Genomic DNA, 18,253 nt, shown 5'->3' with positions numbered 1-18,253 from the left:
TCTGCCCGCGCTGCGCGCCCAGAGGCCGAGCAGGAGCTGGAGCCGGAGCCGGAGCTGGAGCCGGAGCCGGAGCCTCGCAGCCGCTGCCCCATGGCCGAGACCCCGCGTCGCGCCGCGGGTCGGCGTCTGCAGCTGCCCCTGCTGTGCCTCCTCCTCCAGGGTGCCACCGCCATCCTCTTTGCGGTCTTTGTCCGCTACAACCGTGAAACCGACGCTGCCCTCTGGCACTGGGGCAACCACAGTAACGCGGACAATGAATTTTACTTTCGCTACCCAAGTGAGTGCGGGTGAGGGCGCGCAGGGAGCAAGGACTCTAAGCTCCCCTGGTGTCTTGGGAGGGGACACTTGGGTGCCCAGATTTACCCCTAGATGGGTAACCCTCTCGCTTTGAGATGAAAGGGCCCCAGATTGATAACCACACCCTCTCACTAGTATCTGCCACGTTCCAGGTATTATGCCCAGGGCGGTAAATGCACTTTCTTCTTTAGTCTATGAAGTAGACAAAGATGGGGAAACTGAGGCTCAGAGAGGTTAGTGGTTGGTTCAGGGTCTTGGTGTAAGAATTGAGGAAGCTGGGATTTGCACCAAGATCTGAAGCCTCAGCTTTACCTATTCCCTTGTTGGCCTAATTGGGCTTTGCTGGGCTGTTCCAGAAACTTCACCTTTCCTGAGGCCTCCACCCTGACCACAGGGAAAAAAAAATCCTCCTGGGCAGGGGAGGTAAGGAGTGGGGTGCAGGAGGGAGTAATGCAGGTAACAGCTGTGAAGGCAGCCAAGACTAGTGAACTCAGGCATTTCTTCCTGAGTCCCCCAAAGCTGATCCTTCCTGAGTCACAGAGAAAATGGTCTAACTACCTACCAGATAACCACAGAGCAGCAGCCCCCAGCCCTGAGAAGGAGGCATAGCAGTGTCATTAGCCCATTTTACAGAGGAGGAAGCTGAGGCTCAAAGGGGTTGTGATTTTTTCATGATCACCCACCATGTGAGTGGCAGAGGTGGAACTAGGACTCAGACATCCTAAGCTCCTTGCACCACAGCTCACCTGCCTGCTGACAAGGCCCAGGTAAGGGGAGGGTTAAGCCCTGCCTCTTGTTGGGGACAGAGCCTCTCCCTCAAGGTTGGGGGACCCAACCTTGTAACTCAGGCTCTGGGCAACTGGGACCAAGGACGCTAGATCTCCCAGATGTCATCACAAATGCTTGAGCAGGTATCTAAGCCTCAGTTTTCCCTATCTGAGCTAGGAGGAGAAAGATGCCTGAGTTCTAAGGATATACATTCAAACAAGGCCCAGAGTAGGAGAGTCTCCTATAAAAGTCCCAGGCTGTTATTACCCTACTTTTTGTATACAGAGCTGGCGGCAGACTGTCCCCAGCCGACCCAACCCCAACAAAGTGAAGGTCACAATGCCGAGAATATGGAGAGTGAGGTGGAGGCTTGGACCTGGGCGTAAAGTGCCAGACCACCAGCCATCCTAGGCAGAGGAGGGCTACAGCTCCTCCCTCCCCATATTTCACCCCAGTCCTGGCTGCACAAGATGAACCATGGATGCTGAGATCAAAGCCAGAGCCACAGAGCTGGGATGGCAGACTCTTGGGATCATGCATTTGTTCAATGAGGTGGGGAGTTGGGAGGGGACAGTCCACATGCTGAGAAAAGTAAGCCCTTGTTTCAGGGTCTGACCCAGCTGCCTGCCATAAGCTCCCCATTGCTTCTTCCTTGGGACTCACTCAAAGCCCCTGAGCCCTGCTTACTTCAAAGTCCTCCCTGAAACCCCCAGCCTCTTGCCCCTCTGCTGCAGTGGGAGGCTCTCCTGGCCACACAGCTCTCTGTTCCTGGATTGCAGTAAGAGGAATAGCAGTGGGCATCCTACCTCTTTTTTGGCACTAGGTTTCTAACCCTGTGGACTTGGGACCCTGGTGTGGGGATAGGTTGGGGAGGAGGGAGATGTGAGGTCCCTGGAGCCCGGGGCTTTGATGAGCTGAGTTTTCACCTGTCCCTATGTCTAGAAGTGGTCAGAGCCAGAAGGGGGTGTAGCCACTGCCCTTTGATTTAGGAGATGAAAGGAAGTTTTGCCACTGTTATTGAGCTGTGCGACTAGCCAATGCCAAGGGTATGGCTGCTCTGAGGGTCTGTTATCTCTGTAGGAAGGGCCTTCAGAGACCATCTGGTCCACTCCTCTCAGATCTGGAGAGAGAACCAGAGAGGTCATGTGATTGCCCAAAATCACACAGCAAGTTAGCCAGCCTAGAACCAAGTCTCTTGACTCCTCATCTGCAGCCTTTCCCCTATGTCACAAACCTCTTGTCCTACAAGGCAGATGAAGGAAAGTAAGAAAGAGGGGTAAAGACTAGGGAAAAAGATCAGGCTTACAGGGGACACAGAAGCAAACATGAGAAAGAGTTCTAAGAAAAAAATATGGACAGGTTCTTTTGAATACATCTCTGAGACCTTACTTGCAGGGAGAGGGATTTAGGACAGATGGAACCCAGATCTTCTCGGAAGAGGTGGGGACAGGGGAATGTGATTGGGACCAGAGTGGTTTGTGACTCTTCCAGGAGAAAACAGCACTATGGGCCCTTTTAGAGGCAGGTAGGGAAGAGTGGTTGGGAGAGACGGCCTCTCTCCCCAGCTCACCGCTCCCTTTTTCCTGCTTCTCATATTTTGTACCTCCACTTTATAAATAAGGAAACTGAGGCTTAGTTAAGTGACTTATCCAAGGTCACATGGTGAGAAGTTTGGTGGTGCTGGAATTCAAATCCAGCTCTGTCAGATGGTAAAGCCCCAGCTTTAACTGTTCCCTTGTCCCATATTCTGACTTTGTTCAGGAGTCACCTGGTGGGGTTGGGGAGGGGCAGTCAGGGAAGGAGCGGGGGTCACAGGCAGCTCTGGAGGGCTTTTATCTTGTCTCCAACCAAAGAGGCATGGGCTGGGGTGGGGGCATGATGAGAGACAGGCTCCATCTTGCCCCTCTCCCTGGAATCCCCTGGAGACAATGTTGAGGAATCATCTTACCCATGCCTCTGCCTCCAGCTGGAATAGTCCCTTACCCACCACAGCCCGTGGAGAGTGTCAGTGTGGAACATCCCACACAGTGGAACAAGTGATGTTTAGACTCCAGGTGAAAGGCCGAGGGATTGAGTTTTGATTCCAAACAAACCTCTGGGTGGGAGATGTAAATATTACTGCCATTTAAGACAAGTTCTGGAGCAGTTTCAACATGAAATGAGCACGGAGCCCTGCCACCCAGCCCCCTTTGTTGTCTTGCTGTCCTTGGGCAAAGAAGCAGACATGCCATCCCCTTTATTGTTTGCACAAGGAGAAAAGAAGTCAGGCAGTGAAGCTAAAAGAACTTAGGCTGCAGGCTGAGTTTGAAAAGGTGCCTCTCCTTTTCTGTTGGGTTTTAAGATCTGGGAGGGAAGAGAGATCTGGGTGATTTGGGGAGCAGGCAGGGCTGGAGAAGTGGCACAGTGGTGGGAACATTTAGCGAGGCCAGCAGGCCTCCAGACCCTCACCCCCTTGGCTGCTGGGGCTGGCAGCTGAGTTGCAGACCTCCAGTTCTAGCATACACCCAACCCTCTGCCAGGGGCTTGCAAACTCATTTTCTATCAGTCCATATACAGCATAAAAAAAAAGTATAAAAAACTGCTTCTCTCAAAGTTATTGATTGCATTCTAAAGTTCAGTAATAAATTTTTGGCTTGTTGGTACTTATTCAGTTTAAACAAAAAAGGTAATCATGATTTTTTTTCCTTTATGATCTGCCTCTTTCTACAACAGATGTGAGGTCATTTACAAAAAAAAAAAAAGTCAGAGAAGCAGAAGACAAATAATGAGCACTGTGAGGGGCCTTCAGATTTTTATAATTGAGATTCCAGTGTAGCTCTGAGCTTCCAGGCAGCCAAGAAAAAAAAGGAAATTTGCTCAGTTACATGTTCTCATGAGAATCAAGGAAGCCTCACATATATGATTTTTTCATCTTTGATGTCTGTCTTCCACACTCCACGAGGGCAGGGACCGTGGCAGCCTTGATGACAGCTACATTCCCAGAGCATTATGCATGACTGCTTAGTTAACATCTGTCATATGAATTCAGGAAAGCTGACCGATTCTTTGGGGAAAGTAACATTTCCCAGAACTAAATTCCAAGAGAAATTTCTCACATGGAACTATGAAAGGAGAGTTTAGGGTCATGACTGACCCTGTTTCTCAATAAGTTATATACAACAAATGCAATAACACACTCATTATGCTCTTTCTCTAGTGTTTCTCAATTAAAGCCGAAGATAGCATTACTGATACACAGACCCAAGACAAAGGAAACAGGACCAGATGCACCAGCTGAACATCACACTAGGTTGTGTTTCAAACCCTATTTACAACTAGATGGGGGAAGAGGTACAGAACAAACTAACGCAGAAGCGAGTTGTTTGTATTTATCTCATTTTCAATATTACTGTTTATTATTCTAGTTTTTGGTACACAGAATGGAAAGCAAACACTAAAGGCCCCAAATCTACCTGCCCAGAAACCCCACTGATACTTTAAAAAATTCAAGTGATTCACCTATAAAATTAAAATATTTAAACTATAAAAAGAAACAAACTATAGAGTAAAATCCTCCTTTCTGGAGTGGCCACGTTGCACACCTCCAGGGGGCATTATTTGCACCTGAGTTGTACAGTGCAGCAGCCCTGCTCCCCTTCAATTCATTTTCCCTGAAGTAATCTCTGTTAATTATTTAAAGCTATTTTGTAATTCAATTTATAAAATTTAAAATCCTGAAAATGGAGAGGTACAGATTCTGACGTATGAGGGATGGGGGTTAGACATCAGGAAGGACTTCCAGTAGAAAGGGAAAATTAATGAGAAGCTGGAAGGGGAAGAGAATTTCAAGCACAGAGCGGCAGGGGCTGCTGCAGGAAAGAGAACAGGAAATGCTGGACTTTTCCCCGGTTGTCAGAGACACATGGATAGGGCAAATGAGTGGGGCAGAAAAGAAAGTTGAAGGCTCTACTCTTATTTTGACATGGGGACAGCAAGGATGGTTTGGGTCCCACTGCTGCAAGCTGGCCAGTTCTGCACAGCTGGTCCAGGCTGGGAGGCCCCGCCACGCCTGGGGGAGTTTTACAGGCTTGGCTCCAGCCTCTAGGCAGCCCTGGCTGGGGAGAGCTGGGGGCACTGGCAGGGTGGCTCTTTGGTTGATGGGTGGTGGCCTGAGCAGCACCCCCGAATGCTCCCTGCAGGCTTCCAGGACGTGCACGCCATGATCTTCGTGGGCTTCGGCTTCCTCATGGCCTTCCTGCAGCGCTATGGCTTCAGCAGCGTGGGCTTCACCTTCCTCCTGGCTGCCTTCGCCCTGCAGTGGTCCACACTCGTCCAGGGCTTCTTCTACTCCTTCCATGGTGGCCACATCTATGTTGGCATGGAGAGGTGGGCAGCGGCAGCCTCCCTGGCTCCCCCCAGGTCTACCTGGGAAGCTCCTGCCCAAGGGACCCAGCTCAAGCCCTGTCCTTCAAGTCTGCTCTCTCACCCAGGTTTCTGATCCATCAATTGATTTCTCTTAGGTGCCTTGCCTGTTCTTGTCGCCTGATTTCTTCTCCCATCCTCCAGCAATACCTCCCCATTTCTTTAGGTCCCTTAGCGCCTAAGAGCAGCTGGGAGAATAGATAGCTTCATGGAAAAGAGCAGGGTTCAGGGAATCTCTGCGTTCAAGATCTGGTTCTTCCAACCTCTCTGAGACTGGGTTTCCTCAACCACAAAAGAGGCCGGGTGGCCCCTTCTCGCCTACTAGAGAAGAGCTTAGCCCCATAGGCCCGTTGCCTCCCTGGCCCCCACCCCGAGGGCTGCCCTTGTTGCCGGCCCCCTCTTACCCTTTCCAACCTGACCCCCCAGCATGATCAATGCTGACTTCTGTGCTGGAGCTGTCCTTATCTCCTTTGGTGCCATACTGGGCAAGACTGGGCCGGCTCAGCTGCTGCTCATGGCCCTGCTGGAGGTGGTGCTGTTTGGCCTCAACGAGTTTGTGCTCCTTAGTCTTCTGGGGGTGAGTCTGGATGGGGGTAGAGGGAGGGGTGAGGGCGGGCCAGGGCCAGGTCCTGAGCAGGAAGGGCATGGGGTAGGGGTGGGGCAAGGGGCTGCCCCTCCACCTCAGCTCCACCTCCCCAGGTGAAGGATGCAGGAGGCTCCATGACAATCCACACTTTTGGTGCCTACTTTGGGCTGGTCCTCTCCTGGGTCCTCTATAAGCCCCAGCTGGAGAAGAGCAAGCATCACCAGGGCTCTGTCTACCATTCGGACCTCTTTGCTATGATTGGTGAGGCCTGCTGAGGTGTGGTGGGTGGGCGGCCATTCATCTCCAGGCCTGGTCTCAGGGGTGTCACCTATGGTCCTTGGGGCTCTGGCTGGGAACTCCCTTCCAACTCAGATTCTTCTGTCAGAGCCCCAGGATCTGTGCTCATCTTTCTTTAGTTTTATGACAGGTTCTTAGAATTCAGCACTGGGGTATGTGCATGCCCCGAGATCCATCCCAGGGGCCTCTCTAAATTGATGGCATCAATCTCTGCTTAAAAGCCTCCAGGGACCCCACCACCCACAGTTAGAAACCAGACACCTCAGCCTGACACTTCTGCCCCTGCAGAATCTTAGCCATCCCTCACCCTCCTCCTCCCTCCCTACTCACTCTCCCTACCCTCACTCCAGCCAGACTGGCTTCTCCCCATCTCTTACCTCCAGGCCTTTGTCCCTGGTGCTGCCTCCCACCTCCTAAGGATTCCCTGGAAGCCCCTGCACTCTCAGGGGGAGAAGGAGAGGTTACAGGTCAGCCCTGGGAGCAGTAGGGTCTGACCTGCAAGCACCGTCAGCACCACCTGTTTCTTCCAAGCACGTACCTCCACCTTGGCCTCTGCTTCTTCTTTCTTAGCAAATGAGTCAGGAAAGGCATTTGATATTTTATGTTTTCGAAGGTAGTATCGCGTAGTGACTGAAATGCCTATTCTTCCATTAAGAAGAGAAGCTGGTTTTGTATTTCTTGCCCATATCTGGATTTGTTATGAAATTGAGCACTTGGAACCCTAGGTCAGCTGAGGTCTCCTTGCCCTCTGAGACCCAGATAAGTTTGGCTTGAAGTCCAAAGGCTTCCCCAAGATTTCTTTGTCTTCCCAGAAGGCTTACATTCTCAGATCTCCTCTGCCTGCCAGCAAACCTAGCCCCTTCCTTGATTCCTCCCAAAACTCTTCTCAGAGGACGCCTGTGTGCCTGGGGTGGGTTTCACTGCAGGCTGTGGAGATGCAGAATTTACATTGCACACTCAAGGAGCACTCAGGACTAAGGAACAGTCCCTTGAGCCTTCTTGCCAGGCTGGCCCTACCCTACGGGTCCCCAGCCTCCCCTTGCCCCATTCTTGGCCCCCTCCCCCCTCCCTCCGGGACTGACCTGGAAGCCTCGCAGGGCAGGCGGGGCTTGTGGAGCTCCCAGTTCCGACCCTAAATGCATAGGCCCACCTGTCGGTGCTCATGGCAGGGCCCGCCCTCTCCAGGAGGCAGCTGAGGTTATAAAACGAATGATTTTCCTGATCTGTACCAGATGAGTGCCTGACATGTGGTGCCTTTTGCCTTTTTTTTCTTCCCTTTTCTGATACTTAAAAAAAAAACAACCCTCAACCTCCTGTGGTTTTCAGTCAAGTAGCTTCCTTTTGTGCCAGTATCCTTTGATGGCTACCATTTGTTGGACATTTAGTGCCTGCTCGACCACAGGCTGTGCACTTTGTATGCATCACCTCAGTCCTCACTCTGGGAGGCAGGTGTTACTATCACCAATTTACAGATGAAGAAACTGAGGCTGCTGAGAGTGGGTGACTTGCCTGCAGTTACATAGCTTGCACCTCGTGGGGGAGCCCCTTACTTCCTCTCACTCTGCCTGCCTGCCGACCATTTAGGGACCATCTTCCTGTGGATCTTCTGGCCTAGTTTCAACTCTGCGCCCACTACGCTGGGGAACGGGCAGCATCGGACAGTTCTCAACACGTACTACTCCTTGACCGCCAGCACCCTCAGCACCTTCGCCTTGTCAGCCCTTGTCGGGCAGGATGGGCGGCTGGACATGGTATGGGGAGGAGGCATTGGGAGAGGCAGAGGGATAGACCTGGGATGGGAAGGAGAGGTGTGGACCCTGCTTCTGTTCTCCAGGGAACAGATAAGGGCACAGGCATGGGCGGGGGTGGGGGGCCTCCAACGGCACAGGAGACGGTGAGGTCAGAGTGTGAGGTGATGATAAGATAGCAGGAGAGTTAGAGGTTAGATGGTGGAGGGACTTCCAGAAGCAGTCAGTGCCACTGTGATGGGTGGGGTTGGGTTGGGTGTGGGCATAACACTCTGAAAGAGCCTCTCAAGCCTTGTTCTTCTTCAGGTCCACGTCCAGAACGCAGCACTGGCCGGGGGGGTTGTGGTGGGGACCTCAGCTGAAATGATGCTGACACCCTTTGGAGCTCTGGCAGCTGGCTTCCTTGCTGGGACCGTCTCTACCCTGGGGTACAAATTCTTCACGGTACAGATACCTCTTGGGCCCTGGACAGAACAGGGGGCTTCTGTACCTTTCCTCCCACCTCTCCAACAGGCCTGGGGTGGGAGGGGGCACACGAGACTCAATATTGGTGTCCTGTCCTCCAGCCCATCCTTGAGTCAAAAATCAAAGTCCAAGATACATGTGGTGTCCACAACCTCCACGGGATGCCTGGGGTCCTGGGAGCCCTCCTGGGGGTCCTTGTGGCTGGACTGGCCACTCATGAAGCTTACGGAGATGGGTGAGTTCCCCCACCCTCACTGCCCCCCATCCTCAATGAAATCATTATCCCCTGGAATGACCTCCCTCACTCTCTTCCTCCTTTGGTGGACCAACAACAAAAAAAAACAATGTCTGTTTTCATCCATTCATTCATCCATCTATCCCTATCTGGCAGCTGAAGAAACTGGAGTGAACAAGACCAACCCGGGGATTTCTCTCCTGGTCCTCAGTCAGGTTCAGCAGAAGGTCATTAAACAAATGATTTCAATAGTGTCATTACTAAAGGGCCAAGTAAGAGCTATTGACCCTTAGGATTGATTTTTGCACATCAGGGCTCAGAGGAGAGGGCAGGCAGAAGTGACCCTCACACTGAACCTTGAAAGGTACATGGGTGTCTGCTGGCACACGAGGTAGAAGGGTGTTCCAGGCTGCGGGCCTGACTAGAGCAAAGGCTGGAAGGTGAGACTCAGCCTGGCAGGCTCCCTTGAGGCCCTTGTGGCCACTGCAGAATACAGTGCAGTGCACTGATGCACTGACCAGCCCTGGCTCTGTGCTCTGTCCCTCGGTCCCCCACACCCTTCTCTCCCTGCAGCCTGGAGAGCGTGTTTCCACTCATAGCCGAGGGCCAACGCAGCGCAATGTCTCAGGCCATACACCAGCTCTTCGGGCTGTTTGTCACATTGATATTTGCCTCTGTGGGCGGGTGCCTTGGAGGTGAGTGACTTTGGCTGGGGTGGGGGCTGGCAGGAGCTCCAGGGAGGGCAGAAGACAGAAGAGGGGGGTTCTCTGGAGGAAGGGACTTTGGATCCCATCTCTCTGACATTCACTTACTCACAGATATCTGTTGAATGCCCACTTTGTGCCAGGTGTGGAGTGGGGTTGTCAAGTTCAGGGGTAACCTCCAGGTGAGGAGGAACAAGTGGGTACTTGCTCCCTCTTGGTACTAAGGGAAGGTGGGCAGCCGGCCAGGGGCTGATGGAGCCCTCTCCTCTGTGGCTTCCCTGTGCTGTTCCCTCTACCCACTAGAGGGCAGCCCAACCTCAGGTTGAGGCCCTGAAGGGGCCTGCAGAGCGATCTATCTGAGGCAGGGGGCAGGGGCAGGGGCAGGGGCAGGGGCAGGGGCAGGGGCAGGGGCAGGGGCAGGGGCAGGGGCAGGGAGGGAAGGGGCCTGCCTGGTTCACCACTAGCCTGGAACACCAAAACCTTCTTCTATAGAGGCAGCCTGCCCTCTAATGCCAGGTCAGGCAGGCCTTAGTCCTCTTGGCTTTCAAAATAAAACATGTGAGTCAGTATCCCCACCCTCCTGCTCTCACCTGGAGATTTTTATTCTCAAACAAGGTTCAATTCACTCATTCATTTAATTACTTATTTATTCAGTAAACACTTTCTGCATCCCTCCTGGATAGTTCATGACAGAATCACTATTTGGTCCATTCCCAACTGTGCAAACTTTTTTTTTTAATTAAATGTTTTTATTTATTTTTAGAGGGGAGGTAATTAGGCTCCTTTATTTATTTTTAATGGAGGTGCTGGGGATTGAACCCAGGACCTCATGCATCCTAAGCACACATTCTACCCCTGAGTTATACCCTCCACCCCAAACTGTGCAAACCTGAGTAAGTTACTTAACTTCTCTGAGCTTTGTCCCATCTCTGTAATTTCGGGATCATATTCACCTTGCAGTGTTGCTGTGATTACTCAGGAAGGCAATGCTCATCAAGCACTTTGCACAGGGCCTGGCAAATAGTAGGCACTTGATAAATACCGCTGGGATTTGCCTGTGCCAGCCATCACACTGACCTCATGCCTCTCAGCTCCTCTGTGTCCTACGGTACTGGGGGGCAACACCCGCTAAGGGGGCAGCAAAAAGCCTCACACATTATCTCCTACCATCACCAGGACTCCTGCTGAAGCTGCCCTTCCTGGACTCCCCACCAGACTCCCAATGCTATGAGGACCAGATTTACTGGGAGGTGAGATGTAGCTGCAGCTCCTCAGGCCCATGGGACCTCTCACCCTCCTGCTCTCCCTTCCCTGCCTCACTTCCTATGATCCCTCTTTCCTTCCTTGCCTGCTCATTCCCCTCTGGGGCCCACCCGTGAGCTGTGGTCTCCAGCCTCCTGGAACTGCCCCTTCACTTGCCCCTCCATCCTTCCCTCCAGGTGCCTGGGGAGCATGAGGATTTAGCCCAGGGACCTCTAAGGGCAGAGGAACCAGACACTCAGGCCTAACTTGCGTCCAGCCCTGGAAAGGATGCTGTCCTTTTAGAAGATGATGACTGGCTACATTTGGGAAGCTCTTCTTTTCTAGCTCCCATCACTCCTGCTGCAAGAAAGAAGACGGGCTGGAAGGAGCCGCCTTTCCATAGGCAGCATTGGGAGAGAAGCAGTAGAAGGCTGGGGAGATGGTGGAGGAGTGGGCTGGCTATAAACTGGCCATGGTGGGGGAGACCCTCACATAGCCCCATGCCCTGCAAATGAGGCACCTGAGTGACTGCTGATCCACTGGACCAGCATCACACAGTTACAGTAAAGCCTGAGTCAAGGCCTAGCTCTCTGAGGATGATAAACACATCGCCAAAGAGTCTGACTCATTTTTCTGTGCACTGCGAATTTGAGGAGTTCCTCCCACCCTCTAACTGACAATACTAGAACCTTGGGTGGGAAAGGACCTTAGTGGTGACAACATCCCTCCATGGATGTCCATGGAACTCCCCCTAGGATGCCGTGTTCTACTAGGTGGCTGCCCAGACTGGACTTACTTGCCTCTAGAGACAGGGAGCTCATTTTCTCCCAGCAAGTCTGTGTGTCTGTTACAGGACAGCTCAGGCTGCTGGAGAGTTCTTTCTATTCCAGAATGGCTGCCACGCTGACCCTCAACTTGGGAACCTCTGAACAGAATAGGAAGAGGATCCCAGCAGAGCTTAAGAAGGGCATAAGGAATTATTTGCCACTAACTCATCAGAAGCTGGAAGCAGCCAGTCCCTAAGCACCACCTTATTCTCTGTCCCAAGTCTGAGGAGTGGGGGCTAAGAAAGGCAAATGGGAGTTGCTACCGAGAAGAATGGGGAAGGCAGCCCCCTCCACTTCCGTTGGCCTGAAGCCATGTGACCACCAGAGGGCGCTCCAGACCCAGCAGAGAAAGATACGGCCTTTCATGCCCCTCCATCCTCCACCAAGAATGGAAGTCCTTCCTACAGCCTAACGGCCTTCCTGTCTACTTCAGCTCTGGTCCTCACCAGTCATGCCATAAAACTTTTCTGAGCATCTAGTCCCCACCACATGTCAGGTGTGTCCTAGGGCTTCCAGATCTCTCATCCAACACAGAATACATCCCCAGAGTAGACCAGAGCTCCTTTTCCCACCCTGAAGTACTGAGACCCACCTCTGCCCTCTCCTGCCCTTCGCCAGGCTTTTGACAGGAGCTGAGCATGACTACAGACCTCTCCCTCAAGACCAAGATCCATGCAGACTTAGGAACCCAAGGAGGAAGTGGAGGAGCACCAAGACAGGGGCCCAAGTTACCCCCATGAGGCTCCATCCTCACTGTAGTTGAAGGGGCTGAGTTTGGATGGGGAAAGAGGCGAAGCACAGAGTTAAAGAAAAGGGGAGGAACAAGGAGGGACAGGCGCCCCATGGGAACCATCCCTGCCCACATGGTGCAACTATGCCCAGCCCCTTTTAAGCTCCCTTCCTTTCTCCACAGCTTCCCCTTCCCAATGCTGGCTGGGATGGGTATGCTGGGGGAGATGCCCACCCCGAGGCAGAAGGATGACCGCTGGGATTGCAAAAAGGCACTCTATTCTGTCAGCCCCTGCTGGGAAGAAGGGAGTCTGGGAGAACAGAAGCCCATCCCCCATTTCACCCTGCAGAGCCTTGGCTCTGGCCCTGCATGGGTCCAGGTACAGCCAGCTGACCTGCTTTCCCCTGAGCTCTGTAAGCAGTCCTCAAACAGAGATCTGAAAGACTTATAGGAATGGGGAGCCTTAAGGATAGGATGAGACCCTCCCTGCCCTAGCTTATTCTGGGTGGGGAAAGCTATGAATATTCATTTATGTATGTCACCAACATTTTCCACCTGATTCTTTCTCTCTACTCTGGTTCCCTCTTGATCACAGCCAAATCTCCAGGCTTGAAAAAACGGGTTGCTCCAGCCCAGCTAATCATTGCTCCCATCTCAATCCAGGGAGGCTTCCTGGAGAAGTGACAACTGAATCCTCTCTAGGAGGGGGCAAATTACCCAGCCAGCTTCCAAGGGAGGAAAGGCTACAGGTCCCAGGCCGGCCCACCAAGAGGTCCCTTAGAAAGGAGGGACAGGGTAGGGGCTTCCCCCCAAGAGATGGCCCTGCGTATCCTGTAACCAGATGGTTCCAGGCTCCATCACCCCCATGAAGCCTCTCATGGCCTGGGAGACGATGCTAAGCTCTGTCTCCTATGAGATCCAGCATCCTAGCCCCATGACTCAGGAGACTATCTGTTCAGGGCTGAACTCTCCTGGACCAGGCCCTTGGTTTTTCACTCTGCATTTCCTCCTCTCCCTCCCCTAACTTTCCCTCTAGTGCCTAGCACCCCGGTGGGCAGTCCATAGATTGTTCCATTTAATTGGACTGAGTCATCATTTGTGATTTGGGTGTGGGGTGATTGTCCCATCACTGCTTTTGAACAGGGAGCTGAGACGACAGGAAAGACAGGTATCCTTTGAGCCCTTCAGCTGAATCAAGATTGAGCCCCTCCCCCATCTTTCCTGTTGCCCCTGCCTGGCTCAGTACCATTGGTTCCCTCACACGGTGGCCCATCCATTCAGGCTGAGTCAACAGGGTGACAATGAACAGGTCAAGGAGATGTCAGGGACAGGGGCCAAGGGGGCTCCTTCCTCACCCCTTCAGGACAATGAGACCTCTGCCCCTCAGGGACAGCCCCTCTGATCACCACCATTATTACTCTCAATTCAGGACAATCAGACACTTGCCCACTCATGAACTCTGTCCAGCCCCAATGCCTGAGCTCTGGGGAGAATGATGGACGAGGACATTGGGCTCCTGCTGCCTTCCAGGTCCCCTCTGTTGGGGAAGACAGGCTGCACTGGGGCAGTGTCAAGCCAGCAGAGCCAGAGGCATTAGGGAAAGGTTTACGGAGGTGGCCTCTGTTCTGGCTTGACATAAGTGGACATGGGCGACAAAACGGCTTCCTGCCCAGACATCTGGCTGGGAGGCCCAAGGTTCCCCAGGGGCCTCAGGATGCTGCCGAGCCTGTGTGGCCAGAGCCCCCTTGGTGGGGAGCTAGGAGCTGCTCCTCTGACCTCTGGAGGACCCGGCGCTCAGAACCTGCGCAGCCTGGGAAAGGCCTGAGATCTCCCTCTATTGGGATTCAAATCACGGCGCGCGGTGGCCCCAGCTCGGAGAGGAATTAGACACGGCGTGGGTGTCCGAAGTGGGGGGCGGTGGCGGACCCGGGGCAGACTTAACTCCGCAGCTGCGTTCCCCCCACCTCACCCCGATATTTCTCTCCCACCGCCAGGATCTCCCCTACTCGCCGCCGCCCGGGTCTGGGCGCCCCGTCCCCTTTGTCTGGCCCTCCCGCGCGCTCCCAGCCGGGTCCGCCGCGCCGCCCCGCGCGCCCCGGCCCGTGCGCCCGCCGCCGCAGCCGCCGCCGCCCGCGAACAATGCGGGCCAATGTCTCCGGGCGGGCGAGCCGGCTATGCAAATGTCCAACGGCCTGTGAGAATCCCCCTCCGCCGCCGCCCCGGCTTCCATCGCCTGAAAGGGGCTGGCGGCCAGGCCGGGGTGGGGGAGGCGGTCACTGCATAGGGATGAGCTGTCGTCCCTGAGCGCCCGCCCTGGACAGAGCGCCATTGTCTATGTGCCGCCGTCTGATCGCCGGTCGAGTTTGCCAGCGCGAAGAGGAAGGCAGAAAGTGACCCAAACCAGGCCTTGGGGCCAAGGAGGGGTGGTCACCTGTTCCCTCCGTACCTACTCCTCTCCCCACAGAGCCTTGACTTTGGGGGCAGATGGTGATGGGCCCCCAGTTGGGCTCCCCCACTTCCTAGTTTGGTGGCCTGCATAAATCAGTTCATATCTCTGAGCCTCTGTCTCCTGGAGGTTAAACCTGGCCCATAGTTGGTGCTTTTCCCATCCTCCCTACCTGTTAACCACCCTCCCCATCTCCACCCATTTTTTCATGTTAACATTGACCAGAGGTGTCTCTGCAGCCAATTCCCATCCAGAACCTTGACGGAAATACTCAAAGTTTCCCCAAAGCAGGTTATTGGATAGAGATGCACCAAGGGATCCTCTCTGACCTATGAGCCCCGGGCCCAGTCCAGGCCTTCCTTCCTGCTTCCTTCGGCCATCCACCACCAGTTAAAAAGGCCCACCTTTTACTGGGAGAATTGCTAGCCATGCAGGACTGAAATAAGCTTCTCCAAGAGGTGGGGGGTTGCCACCGAAAGTGAAAGAAGCACATCCCTCTACCCCCAGCCCAGGAGCCTGTGTCTGTCTGACAGATGGCACCGGTCCAACACTGGTGAAAATACCTGGATGGTGGGCAAGGGACTCTACGCTGGGAGCAGAGTCCATTCTAGCTGGGAACTTGGCCCCTGCTCTTGGATGCTTACAGGTTGAACTCATGTCAAAATGGGTTTTTGGCTCTGCAAGTTGTCAGACCTGAGTCCACCTTTCCTCAGCTCCCACATAGACTTGTGATGAGTGACTGATGCCACTCAGGTGAGGAGCTATTTCAGAGATGCTCCCTGGGCCCTTGAAGCAATGATGCTTCTGGGACTCATAAGGTTTTCAGGGCAAAATCAATTGGGGCAACATCAAAATGAGAACTGTCCCAGGAAGTTCAGGTCTTCAGTCCCAGTGAGGCAGGACAGAATTGAGTTGAGTGCGGAGAGGAGGGAGAAGATGCTGGTAGAGCAGACAGTCTTTCAGGGAGCAGGGGTCCTAGTGCTGCCTCAGAGGCCTGTTCATTTCTGACGAAGATGAAGCTCTTCCTTCAGTCCTCCTGGCCTCTTTGAGGACCCAGGCACGACGTGCATGGCAACCCTATTCTGGGGAAGTAGAAGTGAGGTGGTGGGCAGTGGAGCTTGGCCTCCTAGGATGGCATTTGGGAGACTATTAGATAAGAGGAAAGTTGGGGTCAGGGGATGTGGGCTGGGAACTGAGGCATTTCAGGGAAGCAGCCAGAGTTCTGCATGCCCCAACTCCTCCCCTTTGGAAGTGGGCCCTCCTACAACTCCCCACTGGGTCTCTGCTCCAACCCAGAACCCTCCAAATCATTCTGACCTTGGGCTGCCCAGCCTCAGGGACACTCCTCCAGAGACCCCAAAAGCCACCTTTGAAAACAGCCAAACCCAACTCCTCACACGTCTCCACACCTGGCTAGAGCTTCCACCCACCTGAGCCCCAGAGCATCCTCCCTTCCTTGACCCTCCCTCTTCTCTTCCAGGGCACTTGCAGATTCCCTTGTTTGGGGTGGTCCCCAAAAGAGAGTTGATGAGAACTCCCTGACTTGAAGGTGGCCCTCTTTCTTTGGCCTGGATTTCCTGGGCTCTGGATGGTCTTTGGGTCCCTAGGCAGGACCTAAGCAGACCCAGCTTGGCTCTGAGGCTGAGAGAGGAAGTGGGCTTTGTTGTGCTTGGGCATCGTCTGGATTCTTTAATTTGCTTTTCCCACCCTGCTCTTCTTGGCAGGAGAGCCCTCAGCTGGAGAAACTGCCCCCCCTACCCCAGTGTCCCCTCCTTCCCAGCTCAGCACCATCCATCTCCGTCTCCCCAGAGCAAGGAATGTGGCTCCAGGACACTGTAGGGCTTGTTCCCAATCCCCTTCTAGCTCATTTCACTCAGGCTTTTACAGACTCGCCTTCATTCCACAGGCTGCTGTCTGGGTTCTGGCTCTGAAGGCACAGACAGAGGTCTACCCCTCCTCCCTGCAATTCCTCACGCTTCATTTTGTCCCAACACCATCTGAGGAGGCTGCTCCGTGGGGGTCAAGGAACCCTGGTGTGGGAGCCGGTGGGGGGCAGGGTCCTCTTTCTCCCCATCTCTCCAGCCATTCAGGCTGACCTCCGCTGTAGCTCAACCCTACAGCTATACAGTATCCGCAAGCTATACCAGGGTCTGCCAGCCATCCATCCCCTCACTCTCGTTCCTGTCTATGCCCCGCAAGCCTCGATTATTGGTAGAATTAGTACCGGGCTTCTTGTTGGCAGTTGCTAATTAAGATCATTTATAAACGTGATTATTAATGCCATAGCGGGCTGCAGCCGCCAGCATCTATCACCCGCACCATCGGAGAGGTGCGGGCTCCGGGATGGCTTCTGCCAGCCTCCATCTTGGGAAGGGCTGCTCCCTTTCACCGCCAGCCCCACTTCGCTTCAGACCATCAAGGCAAGGGTTAGTGTGTACAGAGGTTAGAAGGGGGTTTAGCTGAGACTTCCAGAGAAATGGAGGGGGAGCCTTCACTCTAGGGGACCCCAAAACTGGAACCATGTATGTGTGTGTGTGTGTGCATGTGTTTGTATGTGAGAAAGAGAGAGAAGGACTGTGTAAGCCACATGATGCCAGTATCTTTCTTCCCCAGAATGATCAAGGCTGGGACTGGATGGAGCTCGTGGAGACTAGGGAGAGCTTGGATGCTCCCCCTAATGTGCATCCCTGCTCTCCAGCAACCCAAATTCCAGCTTAGCCTTAAGCCAGGTGATATGGTATTGGAATGTCCCCTTCTGTAGTTGGGGGATCATTTCAGTGAGACAGTGAGACATTCCCTAAAAAAAGGATCCAAGTGGAATATTTACCTCAGAACTGCTGAGTACCTACCAGGTGCCAGGCGTTAGGGATCCTCTCGTAAATAAATCATCCCTTCCAGTCCCCAGAGATCTGCCTCCTCTGCAGACCCCCTCTCCCCTTGCCACATTTCCAGCTGTTCATCTACCTGCTCACCGCCACTGGACGGGGCATTGCTCGAAGACAGAGGCTGTGTGTTGCTTACTGCAAACAGTAAAAGCCCAATCAGGCTTTCTTCCCTCCTTGCTCCCACCTTGCTCCTGCCTCACTCCCTCGTCTCTCACCTCCAGCCTTGGGCTTCCAGAGCAGGATGTGTGGCAAGGAGCCCTTGGTCCATTTTACCTCAGTTGGACCCAGTTGACCAGGATGCGGAGGAGATGGTAGGTGGCCTGGCAGGCAGGGCTGGGCCCCTGAGGGGCCTTCCGAGGGAGCCAGTCTGCTCTCAGCAGGCCTGTCTGGGTTTCCTCTCCGGCCCAGCCTGGCCTCTGCACCCCCTCCCCAACCACTTATGTCCGGAGAAGTGGCCCAAGGCAGCCCAGGAGCGCCTGGGAAGGGCCCCTCCCCCACACACCTGCTTTTCCCCTATTTTTCTCTACTCAGACTTCAATGTCTTGACTTTTTCCTGCAGCTTTTGAAGGAAGGATCCACCAAGACTTTAGTCACCCCCAATCCAGGAAAAAAGAAGAGGGGA

The 18,253-nt window shown here is 53.7% G+C and overlaps 1 protein-coding gene across 1 annotated transcript; it reads left to right on the top strand.

Moving 5' to 3' along the window:
* Positions 1-11,358, top strand: RHBG (Rh family B glycoprotein). Its single transcript, XM_006174550.3, has 10 exons — positions 1-277; positions 5,244-5,430; positions 5,893-6,043; positions 6,166-6,313; positions 7,934-8,100; positions 8,404-8,541; positions 8,664-8,797; positions 9,371-9,492; positions 10,678-10,751; positions 10,941-11,358. The coding sequence occupies exons 1-10, from the start codon at positions 91-93 to the stop codon at positions 11,007-11,009; spliced, it is 1,377 nt and encodes a 458-aa protein (XP_006174612.2). The 5' UTR covers positions 1-90; the 3' UTR covers positions 11,010-11,358.
* The last annotated feature ends 6,895 nt before the right edge of the window (positions 11,359-18,253 follow it).

Source organism: Camelus ferus, chromosome 21 (genome assembly GCF_009834535.1).
Source record: "Camelus ferus isolate YT-003-E chromosome 21, BCGSAC_Cfer_1.0, whole genome shotgun sequence".
Classification (NCBI taxonomy): Eukaryota; Metazoa; Chordata; class Mammalia; order Artiodactyla; family Camelidae; genus Camelus; species Camelus ferus.
This window is presented reverse-complemented; position numbering and strand designations above follow the sequence as displayed.